The 14,234-nt window shown below is 44.3% G+C and overlaps 2 protein-coding genes across 3 annotated transcripts in view; one reads left to right on the forward strand and one right to left on the reverse strand.

Annotated features, from left to right (window-relative positions):
* Positions 1-892: 892 nt before the first annotated feature.
* tmem121b (transmembrane protein 121B) lies at positions 893-3,648 on the forward strand. Its single transcript, XM_055650121.1, has one exon. It carries the CDS (start codon positions 1,029-1,031, stop codon positions 2,283-2,285), a length of 1,257 nt encoding a protein of 418 aa, XP_055506096.1. The 5' UTR covers positions 893-1,028; the 3' UTR covers positions 2,286-3,648.
* Positions 3,649-6,032: 2,384 nt separating this feature from the next.
* The window catches only part of il17ra1a (interleukin 17 receptor A1a), a 34,740-nt gene continuing 26,538 nt past the window's right edge, over positions 6,033-14,234 (reverse strand). For both annotated transcript variants that reach the window (XM_055650123.1, XM_055650122.1), the window contains exons 10-13: positions 13,815-13,862; positions 11,730-11,825; positions 11,016-11,051; positions 6,033-10,150 (exon numbers count right to left, since the gene is read on the reverse strand). In XM_055650123.1, the coding sequence (XP_055506098.1) occupies positions 8,763-10,150; positions 11,016-11,051; positions 11,730-11,825; positions 13,815-13,862 (1,568 nt within the window). In that variant the 3' untranslated portion in view covers positions 6,033-8,762. The remainder of the gene's footprint in view (positions 10,151-11,015; positions 11,052-11,729; positions 11,826-13,814; positions 13,863-14,234) is intronic.

Consider the following 14,234-nt stretch of genomic DNA (forward strand, 5'->3'; position numbering starts at 1 on the left):
TCCCTTCTAAATCTTTCCCCTCTCACCTTAAACCTCTGTCCTCTAGCTTGAGACTCTCCCGTCCTGGGGAAAAGGCTGTGACTATTCGAGGAGCTGGAGGATAACCACTGCTCACTCATGCCACCTCCTCGGGGGGAGCGATAAGACTCGTGTTTGGGGTCGGGTCTGAAGAAAGGTCCCGACCCGAGACGTTGGCTGTCCATTCCCTCCACGTATGCTGCCGGGCCCACCCGCTGAGTGACTCCAGCACGTTGTCATTTTGCTCAGGAATGCCAGCATCTGCAGTTCAAGTTCAAGTGAGTTTATTGTCATGTGTCCCTGATAGGACAATGATATTCTTCCTTTGCTTCAGCACAACAGAACATAGTAGGCACTGACTACAAAACGGACCAGTGTGTCCATATACCATTATATAAATACATACACACATTAATAAATAAACTGATAAAAGTGTTCAGAGATGTGTCCTTGTGCTTTGCAAGATCAACACAGCGGCGGCAAAGCAAGACTGCTCGCAAGCAACTAGCAACTAGCTTCAATCGGGTTGCGAGAATGAACGTAGAAACAAGAACAGCAGGTGCTGGATTACAAAAAAAAGACACAGAGTGCTGGAGTAACTCGGCGGGTCAGGGGGTCCATGGGGAACACGCATAGCATAGGCGACGCTTTTCAGACTAATGAATGTTGACAGAAATAAAACCAGAAACTGTAGCAAGTGCTCGGCAGGGCGAGTGGAGAGGGGATGGGGATGGGGATGGGGATGGGGGGAGGTTCGCGCTTGCACATGCACACGGTCTCTCTCTCACTCTCACTGCGTTCATACCTGCTCCACATTTGCAAGGCTACCTGCTGTTTGACCGCTGCCTGAAGCCCGGGGAGGGGAGGTGAGGGGAGGGGGAGAGCGGCGGCGCTCGGTGCGGGGACGCCCCGGCTGCGGGAAGAATCGGGAGCAAATCCCTCTCCGGCGAATCCATCCCTGCGCTTGGAGCCGCCCGCCATCCCCGCCATCCCCGCCATCCAGGGGAACAATGAGCGGCGCGGCCGGCGGCGGCGGCTGTAGTGAGGGCTCCCGGCCGGCGGCTGAGGCGGGAACACAAGCGCCCGACGGCGACTCGCTCTTCATCAGGAACGCGTCGTTCGGGCGGAGCTCGGCCCCGGGGTTGGGGCCTGGGTCGGGGTTGGGGCCTGGGTCGGGGTTGGGGCCTGGGTCGGGGTTGGGGCCTGGGGCGGGGTTGGGGCCTGGGTCTGGGTTGGGGCCTGTGTCGGGGTTGGGGCCTGGGTCTGGCGCCAAGACGCGGCCGGTGCTGGCGACGACGACGACGGGCGGGGAGGGGGAGGGCGAGGCGGTGGCGGGAGAACCGTCCGTCTGTACCAGCGCCTCAGCCCCGCCGTCGCCTCCTCCCTCCCGCCGCCGCCGCACGCTGCTCTACCGCGGCCTGTGCCTGCTGCTGCTGCTCGCCCAGGGCGGCCTACTCGACTTCTACCTGATCGTCTTCACCGACCTGTACTGGTGCTCGTGGATCGCCACCGACCTGGTGGTGACGGCCGGGTGGCTCGTCCTCTTCGTCAAGCGCGGGGGCCCGGGAGCTGCCGGCGGCCGCTTCGCCTTCGCCTACCTGGCCTGGCTCATCTATGTGATCGCCTGTACTCCCAAAGTGGTGCTGATCCTGCAGACGTCCATCCTCGACCTGATCGAGCTGCAGGTTCCCCTGGGCACCACCGGCTTCAAGATAGTGGTGATGTCGACCGTGCCCTTGCTCTACACGCTGCTCAACTCGGTGAGCATGGACTCGGGCGGCGGCGGGTGCTGCCAGAGGGCCCAACACTACTACAGCCGCACCTGCCTCGACCTCCTCGACAGCTTCACGCTGATGGAGCTGCTGCTGGCCGGACAGATCCCCAGCGCGCTGCTCAAGTACACGGTCACCGCCGTCTACCTGCTCTCCTTCTCCATCCCCGTGCTCTGGCTCTACGAACTCAACTCGCTGCAGCTGGATTACAAGTGCGTCGTGTTCCGCTTCCTCTCCAGCGCCGCCGTCAATGCCCCTCTCCTGGCGGTCAGGTGCTTTCTGGTCTTCATTTACGACCAGCAGGTCTCGGTGTTCCTGTTCAAGAATGTCTTCTGGCTGTGCTGTGATTGCGCCGAGGTGCTGGAGAGGTGCTGCCTGGTGCGGCGGGTCCACAGGTACTCCAGCCCCCCCGGGCACTTCACACAGTGCGTCTCGGACAATGAGATGTGCAGCCACGGGTATGTCAACACCCTGGCCGTGGCCGTACAATCCTAACGGCGGCAGCTCACCCTTCAACCCGCCCGGGAGGGAAGGGAGTTATCGTCACGTTTTAAACTCTTTTTTTGTAAGTTCTTTTGTACCTGTAACGAGGATTGTGTTTTGAGTGTTAGTAGTGCCAGTTCCTATTGGGTCTTGTATTCGCTTCAGCACCAGTTGTCGGTGGAAAACGCATTATCTGAATCAGCTCAGCCGATCCCTGGTACTTTCGTTTGGATTCGATTTTTTGATACATTTTGTTGTGCATCTAAGAGGCCAGAGCGTCCAGTCCAACAAGCACAACGCGAAAGGCAGCTTCCTAACTACTGCATAGCAAAGAACTGCAGATGCTGGTTTAATTCGAAGGTAGACACATAATGCTCGAGTAACTCAGCGGGACAGGCAACATCTCTGGAGCGAAGGAATGGGTGACGTTTCGGGTCTGAAGAAGGGTCTCGGCTCGAAACGTCACAAATTTTTGTTCGCCAGAGATGCTGCCTGTCCCGCTGAGTTAAGCCAGCATTTTGTGTCTTACCTTCCCAAGTACTGTTCCACACTTCACTTAAACAGCGCCCAGCAATCCAACGACTAGGGCCTGGCTCCGAAATTGAAGGCGTGCGTTTCATTCATGTGCTGATCAACCCGAATTTGATAGGTTGCTGTTTCTGCTGGATTTATTTGTGGGATTTTCGTATGCATTTGACACCATAAATCGGCAGAGCTCGAGTCCAAATAGGAAATAGGACCCGTAATTATAGGGATAATGACAGATAAATCATTGATCAGCTTCGTTGCGCTTGTTTTGGTAAATTTGGTTTGCACTCATTGGACCCAATACGATGCAATACCATTTCAAGAGTTCAAGCAATTAAGAGTAAAGGCAGCAACTCTACCACTACGCCCACCCACCCAAAGGGTATTTACCGTCGCAGTGAGGAGAAAGGCGAACGTATACTGATTCTGTCGAATGCTGACTAATTGGTGGATCTGCTCTACATTTTAAGATGTTGGGTGCAATTTTAACTGGAGTATTAGTCTGCGAAGAATTCTTTCTAAACAAAAAAAAAATCATGAAAACCAGGCAGTATTGTGCTTTTACAACATACAACGTTCACTTCAATTTAATAATTTTACATTTACCAAATGAGCACTAAGAAAGAAAATGTGAAAAAAACGCCTTACATAATTTAACAGAGCAATTTGGAATCATATTTTAAATAGCCTAATTATAATTATCTGTGATTGTAGAGTTTTTGTATTGATGTCGGAATAATTTGTTTGGAAGAAAGTCTATTTATATTTGTACAGTGTTTTGCAATTAGTATTAAATGTTCACAGAATTGTGCATTGTCCTTTTAAAATGTAAATAAATTGTTGTTTTCATTTGTTTGTGTAGCTATCTTGGTTTTAACTATTTGTCAATTGTAATCTTACTTTTGTAAAAGTGAAACCTACTGAATTAAAGAGTCATAGGCTTCACAGGTGGAAATTGACTTGAAGATTGAAAAAAACATTGAATCTTTTAAAACATTTTTTTTTTAAGAGTGGAAGATTCAGGATAGCGGAGTTATGGTTTGGGATCATTGCTTTGATATATATCAACTGGTGTGCAAGGTAATATTTCTAGATTTGTGCATGACGCAAGGCTTGCAAGTAAGAGGACATTGATAGATTGCCCGAATAAGCAGAGAAGTGGTAAATAAAATGTAATTTAGAAGAGTGTTAAATGATACATTTTGGCTAAAAGCATACAAACTAATTGAAACACTAATGGGCCTGTCCCACTTAGGTGACTTTTTTAGACGACTATGCGGTTGCCACATGTTCGCGGGTGGTTTCCGGGTCATCACCTTCATGGTCGTTCTCGAACTGGTCGCCACAAATGTTTCAACATGTTGAAAAATTAGCGGCGACCAGAATGAAGCCGCCATGGAGAGTAGCGCGAATTCTCGTACCGTAGGGGCAGTGGTAGAGGGTCGCCAGGAGGTTGTTGGTTCTTGTAGGTTGTCGCCGGTGCTGACCGGTGAATTTCATTGGGGGAAAGAAAAACGTAAACAGTAGTTTTCAGAACCAAGGATAACCGACCGGTAATGTTAATGTCCGCCAAGCTTCACAGCCGTGTATCTCTGGCTTCTTAAATGTTGTCTCCATTCCTTCTCTTCACCCCGTCTTCCACCCCCCCTCTCTTTTAAAGGAATTAAGTGACCCTTCCTGTACACTGTGCTTTCACCATCTTAATTACAGCGCCAACCTTCCTGTTCATCGTAGTGTGTCTGTATCACATTGGCTTTGCACAGTGTGAATTTCACTCAGACAGTGCCCCCCCGCTTGCCCTGTCCCTCGCCTGCATAACTGGCTGGTGAAGAAAGCGATGTGTGTGTGTGCGTGCGTGCGTTCCACTATGACAGTTGCTGGTTTTTCAGCGACCTGCTGCGACTTGACAATCGCCTGAAAAATCGCCCAAGTGGGACAGTCACATATTGATCATGAATGTGCACCTGCTCAACATGGAAGTGGAAAGGCATGATAAGAGAGAGATTAGTAAAGCTGGTGGATCTCAGGATTTAAAGCTAGAAGCAGACTTCAAAAGTAGTAAGTTGATCACGTAAATAACATGAGTTAGGATGCAACTAGAAAACTGCATCCAAATCTGGTTGCCATCACAACCCTCACACATTTTTACATAGGCTGGGATAAGATGCAAAACGACTGACAAATAGATGGAATGCACTTGCAAGTTATTATCATTCAAGTGGATTTTTAATTCCCTTTTAATGGCACTGATTGATTCTGTTTCCGCCATCTCATTGACATCAAATTCCAGTTAATAACTACTTCTAAGCTTTTCCTCATGTTCCCCTTGTATCTCATCCAAAGTTAACAAAGTTTTAAATCTCTTCCCAAGTCCTTGAACTGTTTGTTGCGGATAGGCACACCGGGGCTTTCTTTGTCCCAGCACTGATTTAAGGGCAGCCAACTAGTCTGATTTCATAAACGATGGTGGTCGCGGGGCCCATTGCTCAGAAAGTTTTACGCTTCTTTTTAACAAACAAACTCTTGGTGCAAATCAAATTATTTGCATTAACAACCCTTGTGATTGTGAAAACAGGAGGAATTCTAATGTGTTACATACTGGATGGTACAAACAACCTCTGTTGATCATTGAACTGATTGTCTTGTGGAATCACAAGGTGCCATCTCCACTAGTGTCTCCCACCACTTCCTCATCTGACTGTCATCCCATTCATATCTTCTGTTGCTGCCGTTTCACCAATGTCTTTGCTCCCTCGTCGTCCTTTGCCCCTTCTACTCATCTTTCATTCACCTTCATTTACCTTTTCCACCCAACAGCCTGGTCTCACCTCCTTTTTGCTCCCATCTCCCCTAAATTTGTGTTTATTGTGTGTTTTTGTTATTTTTATTATATCTACGACTGCAAGGCACGAAATTTCGTTCAGACGGAAATGTCTGAATGACAATAAAGGATCCTTCGACGACTTTTGATCTGTCCGTGCACCCCTCCTGTTCTACTTGCCCCAGTTCACACATTTACCTCACCCTCCTTTCCACTCACACCTTGCCCTCTCCTCCTGCCTCCCCTCCACTCTCCCATCCTCTATCTTTCCCTTTCCTTAAGATGAAATGTCTTGATTAACTTTTGTTGTCTAAACTGCATTATCAAAGAACTGGTATTGTTTACTACACGCACCTCACTTCAGTGTTCTGAAATGTTAAAGGCATGTCTGTGAAAATGAAACAACTGAGTATGAATAAAAACATTTATTTACAGTCAGGAGCAGAGACAATATTCTCATTGTCATTAATATGGCATGCCAATATTAGCAACACTAATTACACAAGCACAGCACAAATATCATATACATTCTCAGGAATTTCCATTACTTTCTCCTTGATTGAATGATTCCCAATCAAAGCTCCTCTTCACCTCTAAGACATTATCAAGGTTCACAATTTATGGGGAACTAACCTGTCGATGCCTGACTTTTAAGGATCAATTCAAGGTTTGCCTCTACATAACTCCAGAATTTCAACAAGGCATTTCTCAATGTGAGTTCACGAGTGTGCAGATGCTGAAATCAAAAAAGTGTTGGTGGAACTCAGTAGATCAGGCAGCATCTGTGGAGGGAAATGGACAGAAGACGCTTCGGGTGGGAACCCTTCTTCAGACTGAATCATTCTTGATGCGATTTGGACTTGTGCATCTCACACCATTTTTACATGAGGCACACCTAATTACATCAGCCCTTTACTAATCCTTTTTATGGAACGTTGCAGGAGAAATTAGACCATATTGACTCACAAACACTGTTGGACTGGGGCCTCACCAGCACAAATCCCATTGTTATCTTTCAGGGTCCTTCTCTCCCACCTCCACTCACCTACCTTTTCTGATTATCCATGTCCTAACAACCCAAAAATGGTTTCAAATCCTCAGATTTCCCCCCACGCACAACCATACCTTTCTCGCTCCACACTGACATCCATTTTCCATCTCTAGCTCCATCTCCAACACTCAACCCAAACCTTTCTTGGATGGCACATTTTCCAATTGCAGGAATATGCAAAACCCATCAAGTTGCTAACACATCAGCTCTCAAATGTTATAAAAGTTCACTGAGTCTATGCAGTGTTGGATGCAATCATTTAATGCATTACATCTTCTGAACAAAGTTGTTTTCACAAATGCAACAAAGCGATTATCCACAACTGGAAAGGAAGTCGTCAGAGCAAAGATAAGCAAGCAGGTAATCCTAAATTTTCCAGGGAGATTAAGACTATATATTCTGAGAGCATTCTAGCAAGCTCCTTCTGAATGCTGCTATCTGTTGAGCGATTACCTTATCATAAACAGGATGGGACACAAAATACTGGAGTAACGCAGCGGGTCAGGCGGTATCTCTGGGGAAAGTGGATAGGTGACGTAGTGGGTCAGGACCCTTTAGACAATTTCATATTGTTTCATGACATTCTTCCAGCAAATTGCAGAGAATAATCCCTATATAGGTTTAGTCCCTATAAATTGTTCATGTGGCCTAATTTAGAGGCTAGTCTTACTCATCTTACTCAGAGTCCCCATCCGCTGCGCAGGACAAGAGGATTTTTCCCATCGATGAAAAATAAAAGACTTATTAATGTTGAGATTCTCTCTCCTGAAGGCCATGTCCCTTCCGGAGGGACTATAACACCCGGAAGTGTGGAGGTGCCTCAGTTCTCTGCAAGACGGGGGAGCGGGAGGTGAATGACACTGAACACATGTCAACTAAACTGTGAGTGGTTTTACTGACCTGTCAGTGTCTTTAATGTGGTTTGAAAATGTAGTTTGAAAGTGTGTTTGGTTTGAAAATGCTAAAGCTGCCTTGCCTTTGGTTTGAAAGTGCTAAAGCTGCGCGGCCTTTGGTTTGAAAGTGCTAAAGCTGCGCGGCCTTTGGTTTGAAAGTGCTAAAGCTGCCTTGCCTTTGGTTTCTCTTGCCTTTGAGATTCTCTCTCCAGTCAATCACGCCATGAAGGCCACGCCCCTTCTGGTGGGAAGGGGGAGGGACTATAAAACCCAGAAGTGTGGGCGTGGCTCAGTCTCTGCAAGATGGGGGAGGGAGAGGTCACGACTCGCTGTCTTTAGTGGCCTTGCACCCTGCTTGAAATGGTATGAAACTGCACTTGAACTTGGTGGCCTTGCACCCTGCCTGAAATGGAATTTCAAGGATTAGCTGCGAGCCCACGAGCCATGAGTGAATGAGCTGCCAGCACAACAGGCTTGAATGACTGAGCGGCCAGCCCAAGAATCCATTCGGCCCACAATGTCCATACTAGCCCTCTGGAAACCAGTCCCTTCATCCCACAACACCCATACTAGCGCTCCAGAAAGCTCCCTCACTGGCCACCAATATTGGAATTGGTGGAGAGGTGGAATATTGCTTTGGGGGCCCAATACTCCTGTGTGATGCTGGGACCCAACGGGGTCCCACTTAGTCTAGTTATATCTATAATCAGATTGTTTCAAACATATGTCGATCTTAATAATAATAAATTTTATTTATTGGGCGCCTTTCAGATATCTCAAGGACATCTTACATAGGTTAACAGGAATATAAACATATAATCAGAATAAAATAAATAATAAAGACATCACAGAAACACAAATTAAAAACAGAATTCAGTCCAAAAACAAAAATCAAAAACACAATGTGAAGATCTTGGACATTGGAGATAGTGTCCATTTTACCACAATATCAACAGTACCCTTCAAATACAAACATGACCACACCCAGGACATCAACATTAATGTGCTCTTATACAAGAATTTTAAATCTGATTTGTCTTTCATTTAATATTGTTTTAAAATAGATCTGTGTGCAATGTACAGGCATGTGTGCAACAACATAGCCAAAATATTAAGACTGCCATACCTCCAAATGACATATTCACCATCCTGCATTAAGGGCTTATGCATTGAGCAATGTTGACCATTCTCACCTTCTAGCTATTCACTCCATTACTCTCATTATGTAAAGTTATCTGCAACAGTTTTAAGTCATTTAATTGCTGCTCAGAAGGGCTCATGCTCGCTAATGGTGACATTTCAGCAATTGATTGTTGGGAGCTGTACCCCCGGTCTGAATCTACATTTTCTTCCAATTCTGGGGGGTCGCGAGATTGTGGACTGGCTGAGGTGGCAGTCGACGTCATATGCCAGGAAAGGCACATCTGCTGCAATTCATGAAGTCTCCTCCTTGTATCATCAGAAATGCACGAGTTCTGTTCCGCAGCCGAGTCCACCACAGGTTCATTCACTGTGACGCTGCTTTCACTAGTATACGGAGGCACATTCCCCAGCTCATTCTGCATCATTTCTGATGGCAACGATTCTCCTGACTGTGGCAGAGATTCAACATTAGAGCAGTTTAAAACATTCTGGCGACAGTCCATTATGGATGTGCAGATCAATGGCTCTAAAGTGTGTACTGGGTTCAGGGCTCGTGCTTCATTGCAGTCTATTTCAATCACATTTTGTGACAAACCCATGTCCTGGACTGAACACTCAAATCCTACTGGGCACCTTACAAACGTCTCATCACTTGATTTGGCCATGCATATTTCATTCACAGTGCAAGGCGTGCCATAAGGCTTGTATTGCAAGATATTTTGTTCCATTGCTGGACAATCAAAAGATGCTTCTTCTTCCATCCCGGCTTCATCTGGGGACATGATGCATTCTTTTTCAAACCAGTCTGGTTGCTGCATTTGCAACATCTTAAACTTCTGAACTGCATTTTTCAGTTTTTCGCCAGACGGGTGTTTGTGATAATCATCCACTGATATTCCTGCCACATGGAAAGTCTTTCCTGGCTCGTATTTTTCCAAATCTTGCACTCTGAAGTGTATTTCTTCAAACTGTTTCATTAGTTTATACTTGACGGCAACATTAAATGGATCAGGTACATCATCTTCACTGCTCAGGTCATCAAAATAGGCGACAATGTATTTCCCAAATGAAGCTGGCCGTTTAAAGTCGGGCAAAATCAGGTACATGGCAGGAGTAAACATGTCGTGCATCGGGGAGCGTTCTTCACTTTTCAGCAAAACCTGCCTTCTACCGATGCTCAGCATAGCTTCCCACTTTGCCCTTGTTCCACGGGAGCACAGAATTATAATTTTGTCAGACTCATTTTTGTGTAACGCGAGCCAATTGATGTGCCCCACTTGAGCGGCCTCATTACCCTGCAAACAATCCAAGGTCACTTCGGTACCACAGACAGTCATCAGGAACTGTGCAAATGCCAGAACAACGTTCTGGTAGAGGTTGTGGTCCAGCGAATAAATGATGAGGACTTTTTTGCGCATCTGTGGAATTTCTCGGTATATACCTGGAAAGAAAAGTTTTAAAGTTTAATCCAAAGAAATGAAAATTCAACAAGATGCGTAAAAAAATTAAGTTATTAATATGCAACCTCATTGTAACTTGAGAAACAGTTGGGGTAGGGGTGGGATGGAAAATATATTTTAAATATTCTGAACACGTGACACTAGCAATTGTCACCAGATTACCTATAAATATATAGATCCCTGGCATCAAGGGCCTTGGATTCTGACAGCTAGTTTTGAAAAGCAGAAGGTGGTCTACAAGCGGGTAAGGAAAGGAAATTGATGGCAAGCAAACAATGACAAATATTTTAAACAATCATGTTGATATCTTGGAAAGACCTAGAGCACGATATGATATTAAACAAGGACAAATTCAAATGTGAAAGTTCATCTTAAGATTGTCCTTTCACAGAGATCAACAAATGAATGCATTTGAAGACGACCAGCTGAATGGTAAAATAGCAAAACTGGTAGAAAAGTACAATTGACCATGATGGCACCATCCTACAAATCTGTGGCTTAGTACCTACATTATACGTTTACTCGGTTTAGAAACCTTAATTGCAAATCAGCAACAAATGGCATTAAAATTGCACAGGCCTTTACAGATTGTGAGATTACAGGAAGACAGAATGGTACATGGTCCAAGGAATGCAAACACTCCAATTAACCATTAACAATACATTTGTGATTTTTTGTATTGCTCTTATGAATTCTCACAACCGCATTTATAATTAACTATCTTGGTCACACATTGTACTTCCTTGGCAGTGATAGTGCAAGTTTTGTAAAGATCACCTTTACAAAAAAAACATGAGCGTAAATGCAACACAAGACAAAAAAGTGGTTTTAGTTTGGGTAACATACCACAAGATGGCTCTTTTTTTGGAAGTTTCAGCATTTCTAAAAAGAAGAGAAAATATTTAAACTTAACATGCTTCTGACAAAGATCTGCGATCCAAAATGTTCATTTACCACTTAGTCTGAGCAGCTAAGAGAGCACATAATGAATCTGTGGGGCTGACACTATTGTATAGTATATGTATGACTAAACATTGTGTACTCATTGACATTATATTCAAATACTTTCATGTTCAGAATAGTGAGAAGTTGTGGCAGCTGGTAAAAGCACAGACACAACAAAAGAAGGCTCTGCTGAACAAAAACGACAATACACAAAATATGATAAATGCACAAGTTCCATTCTATGGTCTGTGGCATGTTGGCACAGTTGTTGCTTTACAGCACCAGAGCCCCAAGTTCCAACCCGATTACTGGTGCTTGTCTGTGCGTTCTCCCCGTGACCTGCGTGCGTTTTCTTCGAGATTTCGGTTTACTCCCACACTCCAAAGACGTACTGATTTGTTGGTTAATTGGCACGATATAAACTTAAATTGTCCCTAGTATGTGTTGATAGTATTAATGTGCAGGGATCGCTGGTCGGTGTAGATTAGGTGGGCTGAAGGCCCTTTTTCCGTGCTGTATCTCTAATCTAAACTAATTTTAGTGCACAGTTCTGGGGAGATCTGGAAAAAGACGTAAACATAATAACACATTTGAGTTGGATAAGAATTTCCTTACCCTTTGCTTTAGATTTTTTCTGTATCCAATATATGCAGCCAATAGCAATCACCAAAACCATGACACCAACACCAGTATAAATGTGTGTTTTCTCAGCTGCAAATGACAAAACAAATTAAACTTTGGGTAACAAGGCTAACATTATATTTAAAAATATTTAGATCAACAACTACACGAACCATTCACACCATATCGTTAATTCTTATCATATCTGTCGATCTCACGTTTAACTAGCTTTACTGCATCACTCACCTGTTGCGATGTATAGAAAAATCATAATTTACAATGCATATGCGATCCCTCCAGGGATGATTACCGAGTTGTGAATTTTCAGTGTACGTATCAACTAGCTCGCAGTAATTGCAAAGATGAATATTTCCATTGAGGCAGCAAAACAAGACCACTCCAGGTCTGAATGATAAGACAACTGGCAAATGACCACATTCACCTGTCCCAAATGCAATTACTGAGCGACCTCAAGCACGAACTCTGGGCCAGTTAGCACAAATACATCAAGATACAAAATAAAAGACTGACCAACCATTAACAGTAATTGAATAATGAATCAATAACATCAAGGTTGCAAATAAAAGTTCAGCTTTGATGAAGGATAACACAATTTGAAACAAATGAAAATGGCAGAGCTGAGCCAGGCTCTGGCTAAACAGTTGTAATGAAGACGTTTCCATAACAGCTAGAAAACAAATGAAGTGGCTAAAAATAGATGATTTTATATTAATTTCATCTGAGTACCTCTAACACTTTTCTGAAAACAAAGAAACTAAACATGGGGGTGAGTTCATCAACATCAAGGGGCAGGAAAGTTCACTCTGATAAAGTTCATCAGGAAAGTTCACTGATAAAAAGGGAGAAGCAGATTAAGAAAATAACTTTCAGCTATTATATGAATAACTAATGGAAAAATTGACAAAAATACACAGGTCAAGAAAGGATGTCTAGGATTAATTAAATCCCTCACAAATTCAGCACAGGCACCAAGGGCTAACCGGCCTCCTTCAAGGATTCCAATGTATAATGCTGATTATCAGACAACATAGAACAGGCCCTTCGGCCCACAATGTCTGTGCCAAACCTGATGCCAAGAACATCTCGTATCTACCTGTGCATGCTCCACATACCTCCATTTCCATAAGGCTATCCAAGCGCCTGTTAAATGGCACTATCATATATGCCTCAACCATTTAAACCCTGACAACACATTCCAGGCGCTCATCACCCTCTGTGTAAAACAATCGCCCAGCGCATCTCCTTTAAACTTTATATCCTTGTTCATTGCTCTGGGGAGCAATGGAACTGGTGCACTGAGCTGTCAATAGACCAACTGTGTGCTCTGCTATTAAGGCAGTATCTCAGGATCCACTACACAACACCAAATTGCCACTGGCAGCTCACTCTGCTGGACATCAGGACTTTCACGCTGCTGATGCAGGGTGGCCAACTCACACTACAAATTGAGGCAAGACAAGTGTGAACTTGCTCAGTGAAACTTTCCATATCACATTAATCCCTGACATGACAGACCTGTCATAGGAGGTGGTTAAGAGGATTAGGTCTATACTCAAGTTGAGAATAAGAGAGATACGCAAACATCCAAAACACCTACCAGGCTTGACAAAAAGGATGCAGAGGTGGGGGTTTAAGCCCTGGCTGGGATGTGGGTCTACAACCAGGGTTCAGACACAAAATAAGGGCTCAGCCATTCAGGACAGATGGAAAAAAAAAAATCTTCACCTGACAGGCACACAACCTAAAGGGAGCTGGGGAGGTTTGGCTGTTCAGTATTTTCGGGATAGTGTTGTAGCAGAAAAGTGACATTGAAGCTTTTGACATTGAACAAGGTTCAACAATCATGAAACTTGAACCGTTCATACATCTCTGAAAACCAAATCTAAATGAACGATAGAGCAGACAAAATAGTCTAAAAGGCTTAATCATATTTCTATTTCTAATGCTCTTATCTCTACTGCTGAAAATTGAAGGATAACGCTAGAATACTATTTAACATGCATGCATAAAATGGTAAAGAATGAATACCCTTAAATACTCCAATTGTCTCTAACCTACCTGGAGCTGGCTCGAGTGGTGATATTATTGGTGTTATTGGTGTTGTTTCTGAAAGAGATAAGATCCAAACAATATTAGAAATGCAGAAACTACTTACAAAAATAAAATGGACATCACTGCTAAAGTTGTCTCCAGTAACGTTTGGGCTCACCTCTAATCTTGATTCGGATCCAAGGTTATGGGCAGAATATCTCACATTGCTGGTGTAAGGAATCAGTGCCATGCAGATAGGGGGCAGTCTCAACAATAATTTGCATTTGTACATCATTTTTAAATAATAAAATATCACAAGGCCCTTTAAAAGGTGCAAGCCGACAGAAATACAGTGCCAAAGGGAGGTCACCAAAAATCTTGAAGAGATCAGTTAAAAGAAGACTTCAAAGGTGAAAAAGTTTCAGGAAAGGCAGGATTTAGTGTGGT

The sequence above is a fragment of the Leucoraja erinacea genome, chromosome 19, assembly GCF_028641065.1.
Source record: "Leucoraja erinacea ecotype New England chromosome 19, Leri_hhj_1, whole genome shotgun sequence".
NCBI lineage: Eukaryota > Metazoa > Chordata > Chondrichthyes > Rajiformes > Rajidae > Leucoraja > Leucoraja erinaceus.

Excerpts from the sequence above, each read along its gene's own strand:
- tmem121b (XM_055650121.1), top strand. The coding sequence starts at position 1,029 with ATGAGCGGCGCGGCCGGCGGCGGCGGCTGTAGTGAGGGCTCCCGGCCG.